The sequence below is a fragment of the Equus przewalskii genome, chromosome 20 (genome assembly GCF_037783145.1).
Source record: "Equus przewalskii isolate Varuska chromosome 20, EquPr2, whole genome shotgun sequence".
Classification (NCBI taxonomy): Eukaryota; Metazoa; Chordata; class Mammalia; order Perissodactyla; family Equidae; genus Equus; species Equus przewalskii.
The window spans coordinates 45,312,237-45,338,196 of record NC_091850.1 but is presented as its reverse complement, the minus strand read 5'-3'; the positions used below and the strand labels follow the sequence as shown (position 1 = coordinate 45,338,196).

Below are 25,960 nucleotides of genomic sequence, written 5' to 3'. Positions count from 1 at the left end.
AGAGCTATCGTTCTTTGAGGTGAAGACGTTACGTTTTAAAGGAGAGTAATGCTTTTCACAAAAAGACCGATAAGAACAAGAATCTCTTAGATGTGGGCAGGAGGGGTTTTCAGGTTCTGCTGCTCTCACTTTCCTAACGCCTGTCTAAGTTCGGTATCCCCATTCTAGAAGGGCCATAGAGAAGTTCCGCTTCAGAGAAGTACTTTCAATATTACTGTAGTTACGGGAAGTAAAAATTCATTTTACTACAGAAAGTTTGAAGAAATAGGTCATATTTAAATAAGACAGGGAGTTTAGAGATATAGCCCAGTAATGAGAGGTTTTTGCTACCAAGGCAAAGGGCGAAATTTAATGTCTCGTACGTTTGACAAAAAAAGGGAAATTGTAGTCAGAATTAGGAAATCACATAATTTGGGAGGTGTAAACAGACTAATGTTTAGAAGAAGAAAATCAAGAAGCTAAAAGCAATCTCAATCGTATGCCAACTCTTTAAGCTTTACTTAAAGTAAAACTAGCATGTGAAAGCCATTTGACAATATAGGAGCACAAATCCCCCCTAAAGAAACAAAAAAGAAAAACATATATAAATGCTCTTAACAATGCAAAAACTTAACATCTATGAAATACATACACAGCACTTGTTTAAATGCAACATATATTTTCTATTGACCTCTGCAGTCAGTTTTAATCAAAGGTGCACAAATATTTTAAAGTGACTGGTTTCAACAGTTTAAATTAAACCCATAGTTTTGATGTGAGACTAAAAAGCCTGTAAACTGACAGCCACAGCACTTGTAGAATAATGACTCCCAGTAGACTTAATTTTGTTGGAAAAAAAAATTCTGGATCACTGCTAATGTTCGGATCTGAAATGAAGAATGAGGTAATTTTATATTTCCATTGCAGGAGCCTGTACTGTGTTCTAAATCCCAGATCATACGTAGAATGTAGGGCCAGGAAGGAGCCTTGGCAATAAGGGCCTAAGCCTTTCATTGTACACGTGAGGCCGGGGACGTGAGAGTGACACGGGAGGTCGTGCTGTGGGCCCCCCACCTCCAGCACAGAAGCTCTCCTTAACTGAATGAGTGTAGGCTTGTCGGTGTTGAACAGCATCTCTGCGCAGCTCTGTCAGGATTTCTGAAGCTCTGTACTAGCTCCTTGGTCATTCCAGCTTTAGATATTTGCCCTCTCAATACATCACTAAACAAACCAAACCTATCATAGACCCAAGGAGCTGTGTATTTGCCCCCACAAGCCTTGTGGATGTGGCACCCCTAGGGGTATAGTCCTGCTTGCTGGTGACAGTCCATGCTGTGGGTGCTGAGTGACTGATGTTGATGTGTACCTTGTCCCTCCTTTGACCAGCATGGTTTGAGTGTCACCTTCAGTAGCAGGTTCATCCAAACTGTGGGTCCCCCATGTTCACAGCCCCACGCTCCAGGGAACCAGAGTCCTCCTGGCCATAATCTTTCCCACTCCAAAGGCACCATTTCTTGTCCCTGGTTCATAGTTGGAGAACATCTGCCTCTAAATCTTAGAGTAACAACCAATCTCCGTATGTGGCTGAATTTCCATGAAGCCATAGGGCAAACAGTCCAACCATTGTTAGCTGGTCTCTCTTCACCTCCCCGCTTCTTTAACCTAAGGAAACTTCACTGAGACGTCTGGAGAGAGAAAGGGTTCCCGGCTCTTGTGCGCTTTTGTTTATGTATACAGATTGTAGAAGCCGATGTTGTCTTGTTAGTAAAGTGCACTTGGTTACATAACCTAACGTAAACAGACAGACCATATAAGACACTGTGTGCTGAATCTGGGTGTAGCCGACAGCCGTCTTATTATAAAAGTGCATATATCTTAGGCAGCCTATTTAGAGACCCTGGTTGACTGCAGATGAAGCAGAGAAAAAAAATTCTTCTGGAACCACTTGGACTTGGCAAAGATGATTAAAAACAATAATGACTTAGGAAGCCCACCTTTGGTTCTCTTCTTTGCAGAGGCTGCAGCAGTTAATAGTTCTAACCTCCCCTCTTGAGAAGAAAATGAAGTCTTAAATCAAGGTCTCACCATCTCCTTTTCATTATTTTTCCCTTTTGAGATCAGACAGTAATCTCTATAATTTGTTATACTTTTTCTGACTCCCTGAGCGGGGTTTGGGTTATTTTGATGACACAATACAATGTCTATCATTTTGAACATTTGTGTAGTTAGTTTTAGACATTTAGCCTTTAAAAGGGCAGGGAGGAGGGCCTTTCCGTCCGTCTGATTCTCTCTACATCCTGTTTTATGTGTGGTTAGATCAGCTGATGAGTCATGTGATGTTTTGCTGCTTCAAATGACAGAAATAGAGACTCAAAATAACCACACAGAGGAGCATCTCGAATGTTTACCAAACATGTTGCTCAAAAACACGATTTCCTATGGTTCAAATGCTTTTTATGAAAGAGCTGTGTGAGGGCCGTGTGAGAGGGTGGCTGTCCAGAGAGGGGGCGGGGCGGCTGGTTTCAGGAAGCGGCTGCAGGTCTAACATGGAGGGCTCAACACTACAAATTGCCACATCTTATAAAGCCCTGCTCATTGCAGGACTTGGAACATAAAAGGCCCCGTTTCCTGGACTGCGCATTGCTTGACTGATGAAGAGTCGTCCAAGTTCAGAGGTCAGCTCACCTGCAAAGTAAGAGGCCAGAAACCCTGGCTGCTCGGTGCATGTGCTGTCCTGGGCACTGGTCTGCTTAGAGATTTCCAGAAGTAAAAAGATTCTTAAATACAAGAAAATATTTCTCAAGGGAATGCATTTTAATTACAACAATATAAATACTTCCTATTTTGCAACACACGCTCTCACTCTCCCTCCCACTCCAGTTTGAAAAAAAAAAAATCCAGTCTTTAAATTGAGGTGTTTCTAGAAACTAAGGGTACGAAGAAAGTTGCTCTCTCCCTGCCCCTTCCTTCCAGAAGAAAAGACCCCCAAAGGACGAACAATTAAGAGCGTAGGGAGCTATGGACTTTTTTCACTTCTTACTCTCAATGTATCATTGAATAACTTCTCTGTTATTTGGGAGATGTGATTATCCCAACCCCAAGAGAGAGCCCAAAAAGGCTGCTTATGAGGACCACAGAGCTGGCCCCTGGTTGGGACGTGCCCTGGAGTCTGGAAACTCAGCCCAGCTTGATGGAGCTGGTCTAGGGTGGAGCCCCAGGGCCTCCGGCCTCCTGGACCTCCCACCCTTTGCCCCTCCCAAGCTTATTTATTGGGAGGACGCAAAGAGTGAAAAATGAAATGCATTTACTACCATAACGAAGCCTACTTGGCCCCATCCAATATATCCTAAACCAACACTACAAGTTTCCATTTCTGAGTGTACTGGCCATCCATGGAACCCACCAGCTAGTGCTAAAACACAGAACACAGACACAAACACGAGACAGAGAAGAGGACTTTTGGGACAAGACATGCTCAAGGCAGGTGGCAAGGGGACGTGCCTGGCTTCCACCCAGTGATGTAAACCAGCGGCCTTCTGTGTCTAAATTAAAGAATCCCAAACAGGTGAGGGGTTGCGGCCGACATGCCAACCTCTTGCACACGCCCTGAGCCCCGTGGCCGGCAGATCCATCCCTAGCATGATTTTTCCGGAGCAAGCCTTGCCTGGTTCTTTCTCCTCAATTCTTGGGTATCTCGCTGATGCCCAGCACCACGGAGATCCCACTAATTGGAGGCAGAGCACACGGCAGCTGCACGTTTAGAATGACCTTGCACATGCCCCTCTAAAAAGCAGAGGCCACAGAAGGAGCTCTGAGCTGGGCTTGCGCAGAGAAAACCCTCAACATAGAAAGACTGCTTTGAGCTGCCCAAACCCATTTCTCAGCATTTAAATTAAAATCATCTTTCTGCCCCTGGAGTTTCAGATTCTGTTTGTCTACAAGCAATCACTCCACATTGGGAAAGTCACGTCTGAGCTTTTCATGGTCCTTGACATGAGACTCTCGCAGGCACGGTGCCCTTCTAAATATATCTACCAGCTGAGCGACTTGCAATAAAAAAGAAACCTGTGTTGGGGGGAACGTTTCTTTGGTTGGCAAAGTCAAAGGAGCGCCCCTCCTTACTCTGAAAAGAGGGAAGGAGGAGGGTCCTCCCCCCCCCCCCCCCCCCTTTTAGCATCCTTTCCCAGCCGTGTTGGTTAGAACAGATGCAGGAGACTCTGCCAGTGACAGGTTTTCCTTTAGATGTTAAGGTGTGTTTGTTAGGCCGTGACTTAAGCAGCCCAGGTGAAGGAACTGTGTGAGGGATGGTGTGCTTCAAGGAAAGTTCTGGATTCTGGACATGTCCTGCACAATCCCAGCTCCACTGTGGTCTGGGTCTGCGTTCTCTGAAACTCTCAGGAAATACTGTGGCCCGTGAATCTTTAACACCGACGGTGTCTCTGAAGTTATAATGACATATTCTAGTTGCATAATGAAGAGTCTAGTTGGCCTTGCCCTGATTTAGAGGGATAACAATTGCCTTTTTCAATTTGCTCTTTAAGCTCCAGCCCCGCAAGTATGAAATAGTCACACGTGTTAAAAAATACTGCTGTTGTTTAATTTTCTAATCATGTACTTTAAAAAAGCTGATACAATTAGATTTTTTCCCCCATCTTCTCAGATCTGCCCCTGAAACCACCTCAAAACTATGCATCTTAATTTTCAGCACTCATATATTTGGAGGAGAAAATGCTCAGAGGAAACACGGGGGGATCTGTCCCCATGGTGGGCACACCCAAGGGTCCCTGGGTGTCCAGAAATGTGAATGCAACCTCGTGATGTTCATGGCTGACTTTCTGCCCTTACAGTCTTTTTCTATGAGGAGCAATATAATGACACAGCACTGAAAACAATAAACATAAAAACTTGCCTTTTTCTTTCTTTTTTTGCCCTTCCAGCATATAGTTCCATTCTTACTATTGTCCGCAGCGGCTGACCCATTTATACCCATTACCCATAATGAAAAATAGTTCTCTCGTCATTTACTGATCCTTACATTTATATACAAACGACAGACTGTAGAATGGCCTGCAAATAAGATACAATGTTCATCGGTACAATACGTTTCAACCTTTCAACCGCAGGTAGGATGAGCACACGAGCAATCCCTGTATTGTATTAGAGACATTTTATTGAAAATGCGAAAAATAGGAAATGTATTATAGCCTAAAATAAATTACATAACATATACAGTACATATTTATATCTTTAAAATATTTTTGTTTTTAGGTTCTTTCAGTCTAGGATTTTTACTAAATCAAGAATTTAGTGAACCGTGTCCATAATTTTTTAAAGAAAAAACCCGCTTTCCAAAACTTAGAAAAATATACTGCACTAAATGGATTTCAAATGTGTCATTTCAGGGAATATCACATAGTGACTTTGCTCTCGTTTATAAAATGTCTTGCTTTGTCGTGTGGCATGAGAGGGGAGTACCGAAGTACACTCTGGATTACCTGTACCGCATGGTTATGACTAAGAACGGCAGACCAGGTGATAAATCTACTTCAAAAGTTACGATACGGCGACCTGGCGTTAGAATGCTAGATTATGACTTAAAGCTTCAGTTCACTTTAAAAACTAAAATGTAAAGTTAGAATGCTCCATTTCACTTGCTCTAGTGCCATCTTCAGGAAAGGTGAGTGAAGAACAAGCCTTCAGGGGAAGTCATGCCGAAGGATGCTGAGGTTTGGAGATGCGCTTTTGCGACAACTTTAAAAAGTTAGCTCGAGTATGTATACAGCAGGGCATGGAAAGTGAGCGCTCGCTCAAATCTAGGAAAACGGGAGGCGAGATGAAATGCTAGCGTTCGATCGTGTCTGTGAGCTACTCCCATGGCATCTCAAAACCTTCCTACAGGAGATTCTTTCCATCCACCTGTCCAGCGCGTTCACAAATCCGTTCCTCAGTGTGAACGGCCACTTCGGGCTGCAGCCTGTCGCTGACCCACTACACGTGGGTAGGAGACAGTTTATGACTCCAGGGTGGAAGGCCACCAGGGTTACATCTCTTTGTACAGTCATGTCACCGGGAAGCTGATCAAAGAAAGCTGAGTTGATTCTTAAGAGACGCAAAGGGACCGGGTAAAGTCTGTGGCCTGCTGGGCAGTGGTGGCCGAGGGGCGATGGACAGCACAGCCTAGTCCTTTGGTTCCAAGTGGAGATTGTCCGAGGGAGGAGGAGACAACCTGGACTACGAGGCAGCGATGTCTTTTGGGATTTCATGAAGCGGGGGGCATGAAGTCAATTGTTTTGTTTGTTTTTACAAAGCAATGGCAAAGACCATTTTTTAGGTCTCCACGTCAGTGTGAGCATACCCAGTATGCCAGAGAGTTTACCTGAAACCTTTAGATCAAGGCCTCTTTCATTACCAAAACCAAAACGAAACCAAAAACGGAACAAAACACGACGGGACAGGAGATGCTGCTGAAGTGCCATCTCAATGTCCCTGCAGAGCCCAGGCGTCCCGTGCCTTATTCGTTCTCCTCTCTCATTTCCACGATGTCTGTCCCCTCCTCTGCTGGAGGTATGTCCGTCATCGCCGAGTCTTCCCCCTCAGCGGCTGTCTCGTTCTCCATCTTCTTTTTCTAGACCAAAGAAGACTCATCAGCATGGGGCTGTGACAGAGACACAGCACAGCTGGAGCCAAGAGCAGGGAGAGGTCCCGAGGGTCTCAGGGGACCCCTGCAGACTTGGGTCTTGTTTATGGTTGGGGGGACCCCACTGAGGCTGCATTCCCTTCAGTTTGTTCAGCAGATTCCCTTCAGTTTGTTACTCGGGCGCCAGCCCTGTGCCTCGCATTGTGCTAGGCACTTTGGGGGATCCCGTCTCCTGCCCGGACAACCCTCCCCGGGCCTCTGGAAGGCATGGTGGGCTGATGGAAACCTGCTCCTGCCCGAGGACACCACTTCCCTACAGCCCCTTCCAGCAGTGGCTGTGCTCTCCCCACCACTCCCCACCCACCTCCTCAGGCCATGCGCATTCCTTGGGATCTCATGTCTTCGAGTATTCCTCTCCTCTGGTCCAGCCCCAGGTTTGCTGTCATCCCCCACCACCTCCCTGCTTGTCGCCTGTCCTAATTCCTCGTGACTGCACTGCCATGTTGCCTGCCTTGCAATAACTGGCCTCTCCATGCCTTGACTTCTTCTCCTTTGGGAATCAGGTTCTCCAGCGCCACCCCCGCTGCTCATGGGCTCCCTGGAGACCTTGTCAGTATCAACACCTCAGCACCACGGACAGGCCCGCTTCAGGGATACCATCCTCCACCTCCCACCGCCGCCATCTGGCCCCTCCCTCGAGGACTCTGTCCCCACAATGCATGGACCGTCTGGTCCCCCACCCCTCTTTCATCACCTTAAATGAAAGGCTCAATAATTATAACCCCTTCCTTGCCCCTCTTTTTTTAAATCATATTTGCCAGGCAAAACCCTGACCTTGGTTAGGTCCAAATCCACCCACTTCAGTGTGCACCCCCTTCACCCCGGCCGCCACAGGTCGGGGAGCCCACAGTGGTGCACCCCAGAGATCCATCCTTGGACCCCTTTTCTTCTCTATCCCACCCACTGTCTGGTTAATCTCACTCCTCCTCTGCTGATGAACAATGTCAGATGCATCTCCTGCTCCCTGAGTATTCCTAATCTCAGAAAGAAAATAAATATAGTCCCCAATAATGAGATAACCCTGCAGGATAAACTAATTACATGCTAACTGGTATGGGGTATGTAAATACTGTGTGTGTGTGGTGGGGGGTTAGGAAAGGCTTCCTGGAGTGGGGTGGCACCTGGGGCAGAAGGGGGACAGCATTTGCAGAGGCAAAGAATGGAGAGAGGGTGTCCTGATCACCCAGCATTTTCTAGATTGGTTACCTGTTAGTGATAAAGTCTGAGTTTTTAAGGACTGAGGGGAAGAATTTAGTTGCAGGGAGAATCACCTTTATAGGGTTTTCTCACATGGTCAAAACTATTATTTAGTTTCTCCATTTTTTAATTCTCTAGAGGCAACAGTAGCAGGCAGGACTGTAGACATGTATCCTTTCACTTGTCTCCCCTGAGAAATACGACTGCCTTTGGAAGCAAGGCAGAGTGTAAGGAATAACCTACATGATAACATAATAAGGGATCCCCTTGGTATTAACCTGACTGAGTGAGGGCTGAGCAACTCTGGCTGTGAGGGTTGCTCATGCACAGAAGGGGCTGTGGAGTCATGGTGAGCAGTGTGGGTCCAGCTGAAGGACGGGATGAATGTGAGGTGTCACCACCACCGCCCCCTGCTGGGGCCCCTTAGGGAGCCACTCAGGTTTTCCCACACCTGGGAAGGGGCTTTGCAGCCATGGCAGGTGTGCGGTTCTGTCGCCACGTCTCACCTGCTTCCGATAGACGTAGCACGCTGCTATGGCGACCATGGTAGATTCTCCCACAAACCCTGCGAGGAGGGAGCCCACGCCCAGGGTGGCTCCATGTACCCTGGGGATGAGAATGCAAAGGCCATTTGTCTGTTAAAGTCACAAATAGAGTCAAAACCCAGCCAAAACCCAGGAAAGGTGCAGACAACAAAGGGACCAGACAATCTCATTCGAGATCTACTGGTAAAGGCTGCACCTAATAAATGGTCCACCTGTGTGGGGAGGGGGCCTGGACTCTGAGCCGAGTGTCTCCCATGCACCCCCAGGTCTCAGCTCAGCTCCCAGGAGACTAGGAGCTCCTGAGGACAAGGGCAACACCCTTTCTCCCTTTTAGTTTTCACCTTCCCATACCTGCCAGGCCTAGAAGGTGCTCAGTGAATATCGTGTATGGGCATGACCTTGAAAGTACTCTTCTAGAATGGGTCTCAACAGCCTCCCACCTAGTGCGTGCCCAGGCAGAGAAGCAAGACATCATTCTGCATTTCTAATTCTAGATATGCTCGAGGATCTCACAGGAAGAAGCAGATTTAAACTTTTGGACAGAGTACTCAGGTGTCAGAAGGACCCACAGCCCCAAACCCCCCGATGACATACCCCAGGTAGGGCAGGACCACGAGGCTGGTGATGAGGACGATGATGCGCAGCACAGAGCTGGGGGCCAGGACAAAGGTCTTCTTCAGGGTCATCAGCCACCCAGTGAGATGGGCCCTCACGGTGACTGAGGGGAGAGCAAAGGGCTTATCAGCAACGTCCTGCTTCTCCCCATCCTGCAGCCCCTGGGGCCCTGGGCAGCACATCAGAGGGGCAGCCGGCTGGGACCCAGGCCTTGCTGCTGCTGCTCTGGGCTTGTCACCTTATCTTCCTGCCAGGGCGCCTGGTCCCTGCTTCTGGACCTGTCCCCACCTCAGCTCCTGCCTCATCACAGCCCTTAGCATCTAGATGGCAGCTTGTGGCAGCTTCCTTTCTCCACTCTGACTGCCATCTCCCAGGGTGACTGCCATCTCCCAGGTGGCCCTGGCTTGCTCCTGGGACACTCCTGTCCACTCCCACCACCTCCACCCCCAGCCTCAAGGTCTATCATTCCTCCTAGAAGAGAAAACTCAGAGAAAGGCGATCAAGGTTGATTCTGGGTGAGGAGAAAAGCTGGACCGGAAGCCAGGTCTTTCCCACCGACAGCCTGGGGGAGGCAAGGAGACTCGAGGCGTCAGTGAAGAAAAGGGAGCTGCTCTTGTTTCACTTCCTGTATTTCCTCCCCGGACAGCAGTCATCTCCCTCTCTCCTTCCCCTCATCGTGCCCACCCCTGTGTTGATATGTGGATATTTCACAAAGACCTCTCAAAGCCTTCCCTGTCCCCGGCTCCCCATCCTGATTTGTGAACCATAGGAGGGCGGGGCAAAGGAGGGGCTCGACGGATGCGTGTGAATTACTGAGTGACTCTGCTTTTGGGAGGCACTGACGCCCTGTTAGCAGGAAGTGCCCTGAATGTTTAGATGCCATCTGACATCCAAAGGCGTTTAAAGAAGCCTGAGGCCTGGTCTTTTATCCCATGTGGCAAAGGCCTTTGGGGGGGAGGAAGTGCTTACTCCTGGGGTAAAAACTCCTGTCCATGGTGCATTTGGAGGAGAATCTGCTGTCTTCTTGGTCTAACAGTGTGCGCTGCGTGCCCCAGCGTTGAAGCATGGTATTTAAGAGGCACAGATACATGCTTGGGTTTGGCCGAGGGTGAGGGTGCACAGGGGGGTTGCTAATCTGATTGGCCCAAACCCAGCAGGCTGCAAAGACACATGGGGCCCGGTGGCTGTCTGGAAGTCCTTAGTCTGACCGGTGAGGAAGTGGAGTGGAGAGGAGATTAAAGGCGAGTCCCATCCTAGTCCTAGCTGGAGACCTCTGTGGCCTCCAGCCCCTCCTTGAGTCGAGTCTCGGGAATGAACGACACGTGCCTTAATTTCCAGCAAGTGCAGCCTTCCCTAGGTGGTGTCACTTCCAAAGCTTGGCTCCCCCAGAGTCCCCCCGACAAAGACCAGACACCACCCTGTGGCTGTGATCTTCTGTTCCTCCATTTCTGCCACAGCTGGGAAGGGGACCCCTGAGAGACCCAGCCTCCAGCAATGCTCGGTGTCTAAAAGCAGGGGTGGCTGTGGCCCGACTCAGAGACAGCATGGGGCTGGCGGGTGCGCCATTGGCCTGGCCTCGGTTGGCTCCACGGCCCATTTCTTAACCTAATTGTGGCTTTGTCGATTCTGCCTCCTCAGCTGAATGATTTAGTGGATTGTTTTGGCAATAACATTTTGAATAGGCAACAACATGCACTTGGTACAGAATGTAAAAGGTGCAAAGGGAATCCAGTACAAAGGTCCTGCTCCCAGGCCTGACCCCCAGGCCCTGGTCCTGCCTTCCAGAGGCAACCACTGTTGGTGAGTTACTTCTAGAAACAGTACGTAGACATGCAAGCACTTACTATGAACTTATATAAATAAACATCATATACAGATATACATATATATGTGCGATATATTTATTATAGAAAAGACCAAATAGAGATCAACTATTTGGCAGCCACCTCATTCTTGTGCAGTCTACCTCATACTACTGTATCAGTTTGGGAATTTTCAAACTGGCTTCTATTCTGGCGATGGGCATTTTCCTCTCTGGCCATCTGCCACCCGGCCTCAACTCTGCCCCGGACCCTGCTTTTCTCCATCAGTCCTTCTCCTTTGTACATCTCAAGGCTTTAGCAGTCTACTTTCTTTCTTTCTTTTTTTTTTCATTTTACTTTGAATTTACTTTAAATCAACATACCACAAAATTGACTTTTGAGTGTACAGTTCTAAGAGTTTTAGTACAGGCACAGATTGTGTAACTACCACCCCAATGAGGATACAGAACAGTCCTATTGCCCCTTAAAACTTCTCATGCTATTCCCTTGGGTCTACTTTCTTTTTGCTGTGTTTGCAACTGCTGTCCTTTAAGAAACAAATCAGGCCTGTTTGATTCGTTTCTTGAACTTAACAACCAACTGGATAGAGTCTTTGCATCTTTCTAAGCCACTGTGAAAATTTTACATTTTTCTTTGGGACATGATTGCAAACATTTCCAAAGAAAGAACATTGAATCGGGCGTGAGGGTCAACAGGAATTTTTCTTTCATTCTGTTTTTCTTTACCTGGAACCGGGAAGAAGGAGAAGATACGCAAGGGGACGACACAGAGTTCTGCGAAGGCGAAGTCCACTCCAATGATGTCTATCAAGATTTTCTCGGAAACGTTGGGGGTCCAGAACATCACAAAACAGAGCTGGGGGGAGAAAGACCGTTGGCAGGTTGTTAGGAAAAGGCATAAATGAGTGAAATGAGAAAGTCAGGTGTTACGTGACCCCGAGGAGCTAGAAGGGAGGGCAAACCTGCCCAGTCTGGTGGTGGCACACCTGTCCTCGAGCTGCCACCGCCCTGCTCTGCTCTCACTTGCCCAGCCCCAGCCCATCTGCCACGTGTGCCCCAAAGGGACCCCGGCAGTGGGGCAGATGTGGCAGTCTTCTGAGTGGGTAACTGGCCCAGGGAGACAGACCAATGTGCTCTCATGGAAGGCTTAACTAGACTGCTAAACAGCTCAGTCAGTTCAGGGTGAACATGTTTCTTAATGTAATGTTTACAGCTTGAACCAAATAATAAAAAGTGACCAGAAAGCAATTAGAGGTATGCAGAACCACACTGAATCAGCACATCTCATGAAAAAGGAAATAGTAATACTTAGATTAATTACAGGTCTAGTGAAGAGAATTAGAGACAATAGCCACAAAATTTGGAACGTTGGAAAGCAGATGAACAAGTGGTCAACTGACTAAACATACAAGAAAATGGAATCTTAAACGGACAGGGGAAAGTGGAGCCGTCTCCTGCCCTTCCCATCTGCACAGATCAGGGAAGGTGGGGGTGAAGGCTGGGCCAAAAGCAGGCTGGTGGAAAGTCTAACCAGTCAGCAATCCGTCCACAGTTCTCCTCACACAGCAGGTGACTGTGTCTCCTCGAACTGGGGAGTTTAGTCTCTGGATAAGGTAACAGTTGAGGGCAGAGTTACTGCACAGAAAACAGAGGGATTAAGGGAAGGGTGACATATCTAAGGGCCCAGCCATCTTTCTCTATTCGGCTCCCAGAACACAGGAAACCAGTTGAGTCCCCACCAGGCAGGAGACCCAGAGTGGTCTCTGAGGAATCTGACCAGCCCAAGAGAGAAGACCCAACATTCCTAAATCTAGAGGATCCTAATGAGGTGGCCCAACCCGACCAGCCATCAGTGAGGCCCCCAAGGGATAAGCCTCACCCACGTGTGCACAGCTGCCCACTGACTTCTAGTGCCCCACCTATAACAATGAGGAGACAACCAGGGATCACCAGACTTAGGGAGGCCTTTAAGATGAAGAGGCTAAAACAAACAAAGAGTGAAAAAGCTTGAAGGAAACACAGACAATGCAGAGAGAGAGAGAGAGAAAACTTTTTCCCATTGATTTCTCAGAGTGATGGCAGAAGATACCGCATCCATGAAATAAGAACTGAAGGGAAATGTTATAAAAAGACATTTAAAGGACAAGAAAGTACTTCTAGGAATTAAAAAGATTAAATCAGAAATGAAAACTTCACTAAATAACAGTAAGATAAAGTTGAGGAAATCTACAACACAGATGGAGCAGAAAGACAAAGATATGGGAAGTGTATGAGAATGGATTTAAAAACTATAAATAAAGGACCAGTCTAGGAGGTCCAACATTCAAATAATAGGAGTTCCAGAAAGAGAGAACAGTGAAAATCTGAGAGCTGAAAGATATGAGTTTTAAGACTGAAATGGTCTATCATATGGACATGGCATAGTGGATGAAAAAAGACCCAATGGGCATGGTGTTGAACAATGCTGGGGGCAGAAACAAGATTCTAAGAGCTCCCAGCTTTAGACAGCTAGAAAGCCAGCACTGAGAGATGACATGGAGCAATAGTTTAGGAGGGAAAATGATTCCTATCCTAGTACTCAAAACCAAACTGTCAATCAAGTGTGTTTAGAAAAAAACATCTTCAGATGGTCAAGGCCTCAACACTTTTTAAGATGCCATTGTGGGTATAACTCTGCCAAAGCAAGGGAGTCAGAGGAAGAGAAAGGAAGATATAGGATCGATCATGAGAAAAATGCACAGGGAATTCCTGGGATAGGAGTAAGGGGAGATCCTGGGAGGGCCAGGACAGGCCCCCTGGTCGGCTGATCCACACTGGAGCTGGTCTGAAGGCTCTGCAGGACAATACTTTGAGAAGCTGAACCAGACAGGATACCTAACGTGTTTGAACACATGAAAGAGGATTTCCGCAATGGAGGGAACATGTGGGAAAAAATTAGTGGTAAGTACACAGACGCTAAAAAAATTATAATTAAGACAATGATTAAGTCCATGGAAAATGAAACATTGTTTAAGAAAGGAAGGGAATCAGGGCTCAGCTGTGAGAGTTACCATAGTCAGAATCCATCACGAGTTGAAGAGGGGACTCCCGGAGCAGGGAAAGGAGAGAGGGCAGGTCGGGAGAGCAGCTATTATTGCTAACAATCTCAGAAAACTGACTTTTTAAACTTTGTGCGTGTGTAATTGATTAAAAAACCCCGAATTTAAAAATATAATGATACTGCTTTGGAAGAGAATGTTACAAACATGCAGTTTTATCAAATATTTCTCTCCTTCTCTTAAGATGCAAGTGACTCTTCTCTGAAATGAAAGTGCATACATTACAGAATGAATTACAGTCATGTAAAAACAGAATGCTGAAATTTTAGAATATACCATCCTTTAGGCTTTGGGTCAATTATGTTTCATGGAATTTGGCTGCTCCTATTTACTATGTCATGTTGAAATATTTTCAAAAATACCTTGGAGGATCTATTACAAATAGGTTTCACTTTATAAATGTGATGGAGCTTTTATTCTATCATATATTTTTCAGACTCTGGGAGCAGTATCCCACTGGTTTTCAAAAATGACCTGACACCAGTACTCACATCCCATCTTTGGCATGAAGGGAAAAATATTTCCTTAGCTCTAGCAACTTGGTGCTCAGAGACTTTATTAGCTAGTGGCCTGGACAAGTGGCCCTGTCATCTTTTCCCATTGCAAACCTGCCCGTTTGAAATGGTGAGGCATCACTCATGCCTACAGCCCAGGTATGGTGGCAATTTCATATTACGACTTTAGAACAGTACTGAGCGTGGCAATGGGACACAATGCATTTCCCAGACAGATCGATCATCCCTCCTTCCAAATATTTTCCATAGCAGTAAAACTAAAGAAAGAAGATAAGCAAGCACTGTCCCAAATCTGGTCTTGACTGGGGCCTTCGGACCTATGTAGGGTAAGTCATGCTGTGTTTCCTCAATGGCTGGAGTGAGATGCCTCGGCCACATTCCTCTAAAAACTGAAGCTTCCAGGAGAATCACTGGCCTGCTTATTTATTGTGTAGCCAGCGATGATCTGAATGTTGAGATATGCCTCATGCTGCCGATCTCTCTGTGCTTTGCAAAATACACTGTAAAATGGCTTTTAAATTACAACAAACCAAGGATGAGGAGAGTGTAATTGCATGTCAGACAGGATGGTGCAAGCTGGCGAAGCCAGGTAATTCTTCCCTCAGGCTTCTCCGAGTGGATAATGTTCACCTGGAGAGCTTTCCCTGCCTTGGAGGAGACGATCGGTGACCTCGGGAGGAGGGAGTCTAATCTGAGGACACAATGATAGTGAGCCGCCCAAATCATTGAGACAATTTCATAGATATCAAATCAATTAACTGGGGTGGGTGAACACAGTTATGGTCCCTTGAAAACGAAACGTTCAGTTTCGGTGGATCTCTACTAGAGCTTCCCAGGAGGGAGGCTCAATATTCCATTTCTGGAATTCCACAGTATGGTTTGCCTTGGTACCACTACACCACTCTGTTCTCTATCTGCTGTCTGTGCCAAGCAGACCCTAAATGCTCCAGGCAAGGCCACAGGCCACTGAGGAGCTCCTCCAGAGTCTTCAGCCACACACACCTAGAACCTAGACTGGGTCTTCTAGAACAACGAAACTGGAAGCTGTCAGTCTAGTCTGGGGCTTGAGCAGTCACAGGGAACGTGAGGGAAGGAATACTGTAAGTATGGAAGCTTCCTTTCTTCTTCTCCCTGAAGTCTCTGAATTCGATTCTTTGCCTTTGCCATGCTTCCAGTATGAAAATACTCCTTGCCTTGCAGCAAGTTCCGAAAAAAGTGACTATTCCTCGCATTGCCCAGAAAGGAATCCATGCAACGTAGAAGGAGGTACAGTGTTGGTTAAGAGCTGCAATACCTATTTGCAGGCTGACTTTCCCAAAGAAAAGTGCTGAGCCCTAGCATAATAATCAGACCCAATTTAACCAGTCTGTTTCAGAAAACAAGAAGCTTTAGAAGTTAAGTTAACACAGAATATGCAGGAAAAGTGTCATCTAATGAGTTCACCCAGCATAGTCTTGACTCAGAACTTGCCCTCCCAGTTGACCACAACATGCTGTGTTCTTCAAATATTTGCAGAGCCTAATGATGCTGACTTTTCCAAACCAGGACACAAACCTAATAAACTACTGACAATGAACATGATTTGTTCCTCGGAGCAGCTGCAGGGTTGGGTTTTCTACTGCAGAGCCTGCTGTCAATATTATCTCATTAGGAAGCAACTAGCAAAATAGAACCACCCACTCGGTGCCCAGATCTTGGTTTTTCTATTTATTCTCCAATAAAAGGAACCAGGGCTTCTTGGAGAAATGGCTCATTCTAGGACTAGGGCAGGAAATCTACAAGATGATCAGCCTGAAGTAATATGTCAGAGGATACAGGAGCCCAGCAGAAAGAGCTCCCAATGGCCAAAGCTGGAACAACTTGAGCTACAAAATAAATAATGTAGTATTGAATTATCACCCACAGTATACAATAAATACCCTTGAGTTCACACTGACATAAATAAACAAATAGGGAGAAATCTCTTGCATAGAATTCCAACTAATTTATGTAGATACTCCCGTCTCAGGGAGGTGGAACATGCCTCCCCACTCCTGAAGTGTGGGCTGGCCACAGTAACTTCCTGCCAAAGAGAGCACAGTATGGAAAGGGGGAAAAGTACCTTTATGGCATAGAAACCTGGCAAATATCATCTCGGCCAGGTGATCAAGGTCAACATGATCAATGATAAGGCATGTTCATGGCATTACTCTTGACAAGACGTGAGGAGAATGGTACTTTACCTATGTGGTCTTCCTCCCCCAAATCCATAAGCCCAGCCTAACCATGAGAAAAACTCAGACAAACCCAAACTGAGGGACATTCTATATAATACCTAACCAGTATTCCTTAAAACTGGCAAGACCACAAAAACAAGCGAAGTCTGAGAAACTCTCCAAGAACAGAGGTGGCAAAGGAGACAGGATGATTGACTGTAATATGTAACGTGGATGGGATTCTAGCACAGAAGCAGGACATGGGGAAAAAGCTAGTGAAATCTGAATAAACTACGGAGTTTAGTTCACAGTAATGTAACAGCATTGGTTCTGCAGTTGTGACAAATGGACCAGAGTAAAGGAAGATGTGAGTGAGGGGTGAAGGGTGTGTGGGAACTCTGCGCTATCTTCAGTGTTTCTGCAAATCTAAAATAATTCTAAAACAAAAAGGTTATTTAAAAAGAAGAAGATCCATGATCCACTCCTCTTTTATTTGACAGACTGTGATCCCTTTTTTGAGGAGCAGGCACTGATCATAAAATTTCTACTCTGAAATACTTACTTGTATTTCAAGATACATGCATCTCTAGGAGAGTATAGACCACACCAGGTAAACCTTCTGCCTTCATGATCACTGATCACGATCATTTTCTTTAATTCTATTAGCCTCTTTAGAAACTAACCATCATTGGTGCAGCCTTTTTATTCACAAGCTTAACACGCAGTTCCGGTCAGTATGTGTGCCATGGTCACCTTGCTAATGATGGTTTGGTCAGGCAGATCAATGTGTAATTAACATCTTCCTTAGAGGCAATCCGTTAAGCAGGCTTCAACTGTAGCTGTTCTGCATTGGGGGGAGTATTTAACCTTTCATTTCTAAATCCGTAGGACAATGAACTAAGTTATGGCAAAGTTTCCCCATATATTAGGATGCCCGAACAGGATGACAGTGTGCAGAAAGGATGAGGGACGCCCCACACCTTACAGAAAGAACACCCTCGGGTCTAAGTTGCTACGGTGTGAGTCAGTCAGGCTAGAAACACAGAAGGGGGTATCCTTCCCAAGACCCGCTCCCTACCCATAGAGTCAGTCCCTGACCTGCCCTGGAACAATCCGGGTCTCCTTCCCAAGAATCTGGGATTGGAATTCGAAGAAGCCAGCTGTCTCGGTCAGCATCTGAACTCAGAGAACAGGCAAACCCAGCCACAGTGAGACGGCCATCTCTGCACGTCCTGAGAGGATTCTGTTCCACAAAGGAATGTTGCCAAGAGCTCTGGTTTCGACTGAATTTCCAGAAGCTGTTGACCATGCTTTTGAGGAGCTCACAAAGCTGTCTCCATTACCCTGAATAATCAAGATCAGTAGTAAGTCAGAGATTCTAATTGTCTGTGGTTAGAAAAAGTAAAATACATAGTTGTTTCGAGTTAAAATAGTCAGCCCTGGGCGCCATTTTTAACTGGAGCTTTTACTTAGAAGAAAGGTTCAATATATGTTTAATTGGGTTTAAGTTTCCACTGGGTAAACCAGTGGTTAACCCTCAACTATACCGCATACAGGGAGGTGGTTCCGAGCTTGGCTCTGGACTGTGTGCTTGGTGAGTAAGTTAACTGACATGCTGGTGCCAGCCCCTTAGCGCATGTCGGACGGCCACACCGCTGGCATGTCTGTGGCCCATGCTAAGGGGCCTGAGACCCGCACAAAATGCAGAGTGAGTGTGACCAATCTCAGCTCTCATTATCATAAAAGGTGTCCTGGGGCCACGATAAAATGTTAATCGTGGAGTCACCTGTAAGTGGTGAGATTAGGACTGATTTTATTTTCCTCTTTGCACTTTTCCCTGTTTTCCACAAAGAGCATGTATTCTTTTTTATCAGAAAAACATTTTTTTTGACATAATTTTTTTTTTTTGCTGGAAAAATTCACCCTGTGCTAACATCTGTTGCTAATCTTCCTCTAATTGTTTTCCCCTTGTTTCCTCCCCAAAGCCCCAGGACATAGTTGTATATTCTAGTTGTAAGTCCTTCTAGTTCTATGTGAGCCACCACCACAGCACAGCTACTGACAGGCGAGTGGTGTGGTTCTGTGCCCGGGAACTGAACCCGGGCCGCCAAAGTGGAGAGCCCTGAATTTCAACAACTAGGCCATCAGGGCTGGCTCAGAAAAACATTTTAAGATAAAAAGGACCCCTGTATCTGTCTTCACAGATAAAGTCAATCTTAATACTAATGTGCTTATGACAGGGATATGAGAAGTCTTGTTTCAGAGGGAAGACCAGCTTTCAGAAGGTGGCTCACAGCTCGGTTTTCACAGCCAGTGTCTTGGGAAACTGCATCCCAAGTCACTCCATGCAGAAGGCACACTGATTTGATTTACTTGGGGGTGGAGGGGCCAAAACAAGGCAGGACACTATCAGATATTGCACAAGCCTCTGTTGCTTCAGTTTTCAGAGAGAGCTGATGTAGACCTAAGGAACACCATTCAGCCTTTTGATTCTCAGCATCAAATTACGTTGGCTCGTATGAACGTCGTGGGAAGAATTCATGGAAGGTTTTCTGGGTCATGGTCATGACTCTGGCTTTTACTCCAAGAGAGATGGGAGCCATGGGAGGTTGTAGGGGGAAGAGTGACATGGTCAGACTGCCACTCTGACAGGCTCTTCCAGTGCCGTGTGAGAACAGACTATGATGGACAAAGGCAGGAGCAGGGAGCCCCATCAGGAGCTACTGTAACTCCAGGTGAGAAATGCCCTTAGCCCAGTGGGAGGTGAGAAATGGTCAAATTTGGAGGTATTTGCTGTTAACACTAACAGGATGTGCCAAGGGACTGATGTGTGGCATGAAAGACAGAGTGACGTGAATGAGCATTCCTCTACCTTCAGGTTGGAGGCCCGGCTGCTCTCTGAGGACCCATCTGCCCTTCCTCTCCACAGTTTCTCACTCTCACTTGCTGGCTGCCACCTGAGCTAGATGGAGTCCTTTCTACCAGCCTTCCTAATGCTAACAGTGTCCTGAGAAGTCCCTACATCCTGAATGGAATGATACAGCATTCCATCAGGACTGACTCTTAGAACCCGAGTGGTTCCCAACTTGGAAGAAAAAAAGTATGCTGTTTTATGAAACTGAAACACCTAAAGCAGACATAATGTGTGAAAGTGGCCAATGAGCCCAGTTTCTGGGGATCGGCATTAAAAAGGGCAACAGGGAGCAAGCCTGTAGTAAACGCCAAGGGGAATGGGCTATTGTCCTGCAGAGCTGCTGGTCTTGGGGACTCTGCCTCATCCTCTGAAGAGCAACTGGGTGAAAAGCCACGGGAGTGGCCACGAAAACCAAGGGACAGCCCCTGAGAGGGTGATGGGAGAGGACCACGCTGTGTAGGAGAAAGTCACAGGAGGGAAAACCTTGTGAGGAAGGAGCATGAGGATTACAATAATGCAGAGTGAGGAGATGGGGGGACTTCTTATGTAAGGCCAGGCGAGCAAACATTTTAGCAGACTGAAATAATTGGAGTACAGGACATCTGTTGCTGAGAGAAACAGAGCTGGCTGTCCTGTTAAGCTAGGCAGCTCGGAAAAGCATATTACAAAATGTCTGTGTGGCACCTAAGATTCTCAGTGTGGCTTGTTGATAGTCATAATGATCACCACGCATCTATCTCAAACACTTCCGCAGGGAGTGGACACAACCATCAACTGTTACGGCACGTTCAATGGAAAAAATGAACATTTTCAGATGTAGTTTTTAAAATCAGCTTTTAAAAAAGAATATGAAAACTAAATCATCCCTGCTATCCTTGAGATTTAATGAAACTGTCCAAAACACACCCTTCATGAGAGCAACTCAGGGTCTTTCAGACCTAAGACTAAATTCTTAGGAAGGCAGCAACGGTTGAGTGAAAGAAGCCATATGCTTCAAACAGCAGAGGGCGCCATGCACCAGGCCCGCAGAGGGTGCCCGGGTGTGCGTCCAACTTCTGGCCATTCCGCCTCCCTGCATAATGTTTAATCCTTTCCTAGTCTTGCTTACCCGATTTGAAAAATATTTAGAAAGTTCCAACCCCAGCTTATGTATAGCATTTACTTCTCTTGACTGTTAGTAGTTAAATTGGAACTTGCCGGAGGCTGGGGGCAGGGGGACAGGGAGTCGCTGTTTCATTGGGACAGAGTTTCAGTTTTGCAAGATGGAATGACTTCTGTGGATGGATGGCAGTGATGGTAGCACAACGATGTGAATGTATGGAACTGTACACTTAAAAATGGTTCAGATGCTAAGTTTTATGTCAAGTGTATTTTAACACAATTTTAAAAAATTGGAACCTGCTCATAACACAATATGTTTGTTCATTTGCTAATTGTTCTAAGAATGCACGTGTGGATTTGTACTGTCATTCTCTTCCGAGGGCTTAGGTAGAGTTTGGGAGACCACTCTTAATTGTTTTCATGTCCCTTGCATTCCCCCCAAACAAACCAATCAACCCCTCAGATCTACAACGTGGATTACTGAGGGGTGACTTAAAAAGCGAATGCGGGACTACTGAAGCTTCGGGGGGAAGTGAGAAGCGAGGGCAGAGGTCCAGCGGGAAGGGACTGACTCTCGTCAATTACTTATCATACACCAAGAGCTTTCCTTAGGTTATTTCACTTAATCCTCCCAACAGTCCCGGATCGTGGCATTATTTTTTGCTCCTCCACCGAGGAGGATGCCAGGGCCTAGAGGAGCTGTGTGACCAGGTCACCGTGTTGGTAAAGGGTGTGGCCAGGATTTCAACCCTGGCCTTGGAGACTCAGAAGCCCTGCTCCCTCTATATTCCTGGGATGTCTAGAGGTGCCGAAACGGCCCTTTGGTACACAGCACATTGGCACTGTGCGGGGCGTGAAATGAGAAAGTTTTGGATTCAGTTTATTCACCTTTGGTGCTTCTGTCCTCCCCACACGCACAAGAGAGTCATTTTCTCCTCCTGGATACTGTGAACAATGAGACGGCAGTCTGGGGTGCGGGGGTGGGACAGCCCAGCAGAAACAAGCCTCAAACAGGCTGTCCTTGTTGAGACACAGGGTCAGCATGGTACCACGGCGGGAATAAGGCCTGCAGTGTCTGCTGCCCCAGTGGCTGAGTGACAGCTCATGGGTAAGTTCAGCAACAGAAGGCGAGACTGGGTCACTCTCATGAACGAACTTTTAACTCTGCAAATAGGGCCACCCAGACAAGGTCCTGTGGGATAGCAGCTTCCGTTTATCAGCTCAGATTTTGCAGCTTTGTAGCACACAACTGAAGGACTCAGACCTGACTTGCTTTACTGAGCTGAAGCTCTGAATAATGGGATGCAAGTAAGAAAGAGAAATTCTTGATGTGCTTGTCAGATGCTGAAATATGCGCTCCCACGCAGCAGCAATTGAGAAGTGATCGGCTGACCCAAGCATTGAGACCCTATGCGTTATATGTGGAGAGGAGATGGAAATGGGAGTAGAGGAACTTATCCTGAACTGCAAGAGGCAAAATTGGCCCTTAAATGATGAAAAAGGTCTCCTAACTGGGGAAATCGAGGCAGCGACAGGCAGTGCTGGACCAGACTCCACACTTGTGACTCGTAGGCAGGCATTTTCCTTTCCTGAGAGTCGACCTTTTTCTGCCAGTGGCACCTCAGACAGCTGCTCAGCCCTTGAGAGGAGCAGGCGGCGGGAGCCTGGGCGCTGGCAGGGATCAGGGGTCCCAGAAATACTGACGTTGTCAGTAAGCTCGCTGTCTTTCAAAGGAGGCGGCTGGCTCTGGGGGGGAGGGCAAGAAGCAGAGCGGAGTTCCTGTTTATATCTTTGGGATTTGTGCTTCCTGGGGACTGATCTAGTGTGAACAGCATAAACAGTTATTTTAAGATTAGCTGAACCTCACTGAGAGAGATTATCTCAGTGTGTCACAGAGAAATCCCCTGAGCGTGCAGATTTTTCTGACTTCTTCCTTCTCGGTGCTGCTGAATTTTGCTTTCTTTCCCTCTTGGGACGGTCCCTCTGAGACCAGAGGTTCTGAAGCTTTAGGACTAAAATGTTTTAAACACCAAACATCTTCACCTTAAATTCTGCAGTGGCCTCTACTTCTTCATGGCACATATTTTCCTCCTGGCCTCAGGGGCTCTGGCAGGCAAGGTGCCATGGAGACATCCAGCTCTGTTGCAATTTCACGCATGATTTCTCCAGATCACTCAGTCACCCTCTCCACTTTCCAGCAGCCTCCAGTCTAATCCCTCCCAGACAAGGCTTACCTCAGGAAGCCGGGGACCACGACAAAGGAAAGCCTCACTAGATGCAATTCTGACGGTCCAGGAGGAGACGGTCGCTCACATGTGAGAGAGTGACCATCCTCATCAAGTTGAGGGTGTACTCTGGATAAAGCCGATGTACTCATTGAATTCATGATAACCAGGGAAATGAGGAAAAAAAGGATTAAAGAAAAGAGATTTCCAAATTTGTGGAAAAAAGGCAAGTATGATCCTATAGCACCAGAAATTCTGAAAGAAGACAAAGCTCTCAAAAGAGAATTCCCCTCATAGAATCGGAACAAATGAGAGGACAGAAGGCATCTGAAGACATCATGGGAGTTCCCCGGGCTGCTTGCAGAGGAGGGCGAGTGGAAGAGAAACGGGCCTGGGTTTGGAGGTGGCATCTGTGGTCTCCCCACCTTCATCTGCCAGCCACAGGCTCCTTCTTACTGAGTTCCCGGTACACCCAGATGAAGTCTAGAAACTGCCTGAATTCAAAAGCTTGAAATCTTGTGGATGAATAAGATCAGGAAGAGGAAGCCCAAATATACTGAATGGGTGAAACTGCTATGATCAAGAGAAAGAGCTTTAAAAAAATATACTCAAAGGGCCGGCCTCATGGCCTAGTGGTTAAGTTCGGCACGCTCCACTTTGGTGGCCTGGGTTTGGTTCCCAGGCGTGGACCTACACCACTCGTTGGCAGGCATGCTGTGGCAGCATCCCACATACAAAATAGAGAAAGACTGGCACAGATGTGAGCTCAGGGCCAATTTTCCTCAAGAAAAAAAGAGGCAAGAACCACCAGGGGCCAGGGGTACATTCCAAACCCCTCCTCTGCATCTGCCTTCTCCACGAAGGAGGGTCATCCTAAAACTCAGACGGGTGAGCAAACATGGTTAAGAGGGATTTGAAGACCGAAAGTAGTAAGAGAGAGCAAACCATTTTGTTATAACTTTAAGTGTGTGGAAGGCTGAGATCACTAACATTGTCTGTAGTCAAAATACTCATAGATGTGGCGGAGAAAGCACAGAGAACTGAGGAGATGCCAGGAGCCTCGGGGTTGACAAGTATCCTGAGGATGGATTCCAGAAGGGGCCAGCCCTGACTGTCATGAGAACATGGCCAACTGGATCTTACTGGGTCCTGTGTTTCACATATTAACAGTGCCATTAGCTAATTTAAAAAGCCAATGTAAACTTAGGCTGCATTAATGAAAACTGTGAAGTCAAAACTGGACAATTCTAGTCCGTTAGACTCAGTGGAGGTCAGACCTGCTTTGGAGTTTGTGCCCCATGTTCTCAGAGGAGCACTGAGGAACCGGAACAACTTTAAGGAACAGAACCAAAACCCCCCAGGGTCTGGAAGCCAGGCTGCTACAGAGCTATAAAAGCGGGCTGCGGCTCTTTGAAGGGCTGCCATGTGCAAGAGGGATGAGAATGACTCCGCAGCAAAGAGCAGAGATGAGGATGGCCGCCTCAGCATCCCTCCATCTTTGAGAAGTTACATTCTATCTTAACCTCCCTCTCCTCTCCCCAGGAGTCCCATTCTAATGGCTTCTATAATTTTGATTCCACAGTGACCTACTGATTCTTGTAGTAATCCATCACTAGTCTGTTACTATAACAATGTGCTTTATAAATGTATTCATTCAAAAGACAATTATTGAGCACCTGTCCCGTGCCAGGCGCCATGCCAGATGCTGGGCGTACAATGGCAAACAGAGCAGAGATGATGCCCTCCCTCAGGGAGCCCCTGTCACTACAGAGTGCTATGTTGTGTTGGGAGACTCGGGGCACGGCAGGGGCAGCTAGGTGGGGGAAGGAGGCTGACAACATTTAGGTTGGTACCTGAAAGTAAGTCGGAGTCACATAAGCTGGACAGGGAGATGGTTTCAGGCAGAAGGGACAACGTGGGCAGAGGCCTGGGCCGAGAGAATGAAATGGTCCCTCAGCTCCAGGCACTTTCTGTGGTTGGGATGGAGAGTGAGAGGACACTTGATGGGCTTGTACTGCTCTTAAGGGTTTGGGTTACACTGGCACCAGAGAGCCAGCAAAGGTTCTCACATTGGCTGCACTATAAGGATTGGTTTGGAGGAGAAACGTGTGGAGACTCATGAGGGGCTGTGGTGCCAACTGAAGAGGGGGCACGTAGAAGTCTGAAATAGGGACATGATGGCAGGGAATGGAGGAGCATGAGGTCTGAGAGGTACTTAGGAGGTAGCTGAATAGAGCTTTGCTACTGAGCGGACATCAGGGTGAGAAAGAAGGCCGAGCCAAGGATGACGCCCAGGCTTCTGGCTTTGGCAACACCAGGCAGATGTCTGTGCTAGTTACTGAAATAGGGAATGGGGAGGAGAAAGAGCTTGGAGGGGGGTGCAGGTCATGAGCCCCAGTTGGGACAGGTCGAGTTGTCCATGTCTGTGGGAAATTGAGTGCATCTGTGCAGTAGGCATATGTTTAGGCCTGAAGCCCAGGAGAGAGATCTGCGTCAAAGACATTGACCTGAGAATCAGCCAAACATGGCAACGGAAGCTGTGACCCTGCAGAAAGAGGGTGTCAGGAGGGAGATGGCCAGGCGGTTAGGACAGAACGCTGAGGCACACTTGTAGTGAGGAAGAGGGACCTCCCACCAAGAAGCCTGTGCAGGAAGACTCAGAAAAGAAGAAAAAAACCCGGAGGCTGGCCCCGTGGCCGAGTGGTTCAGTTCACGTGCTCCGCTGCGGCTGCCCAGGGTTTCGCCGGTTCAGATCCTGGGTGCGGACACGGCACCGCTCATCAAGCCATGCTAAGGCAGCATCCCACATGCCACAACTAGAAGGACCCACAATTAAAAATATACCACTGTGTACTGGGGGCTTTGGGGAGAAAAAGGAAAAATAAAATCTTTGAGAAAGAAAACCAGCCGAGGATGGTGTCACAGAAGCCAAGGGAAATGATCCTCAAACACATAAGATAAGGCTGGGACGGTGCCCGCTGGAGTTGGGGCAGAGAGCCAGCAGGAACCTGGGCAAGCTCTGTAAGGAGGTAACAGGCAATGGCAGCAAGAAGGCAG

At 47.2% G+C, this 25,960-nt stretch overlaps 1 protein-coding gene across 2 annotated transcripts in view; it reads right to left on the bottom strand.

Annotated features, from left to right (window-relative positions):
* Positions 1–5,131: 5,131 nt before the first annotated feature.
* The window catches only part of ANKH (ANKH inorganic pyrophosphate transport regulator), a 139,677-nt gene continuing 118,848 nt past the window's right edge, over positions 5,132–25,960 (bottom strand). For both annotated transcript variants that reach the window (XM_008517464.2, XM_070587173.1), the window contains exons 9-12: positions 11,582–11,711; positions 9,013–9,136; positions 8,380–8,479; positions 5,132–6,604 (exon numbers count right to left, since the gene is read on the bottom strand). In XM_008517464.2, the coding sequence (XP_008515686.1) occupies positions 6,491–6,604; positions 8,380–8,479; positions 9,013–9,136; positions 11,582–11,711 (468 nt within the window). In that variant the 3' untranslated portion in view covers positions 5,132–6,490. The remainder of the gene's footprint in view (positions 6,605–8,379; positions 8,480–9,012; positions 9,137–11,581; positions 11,712–25,960) is intronic.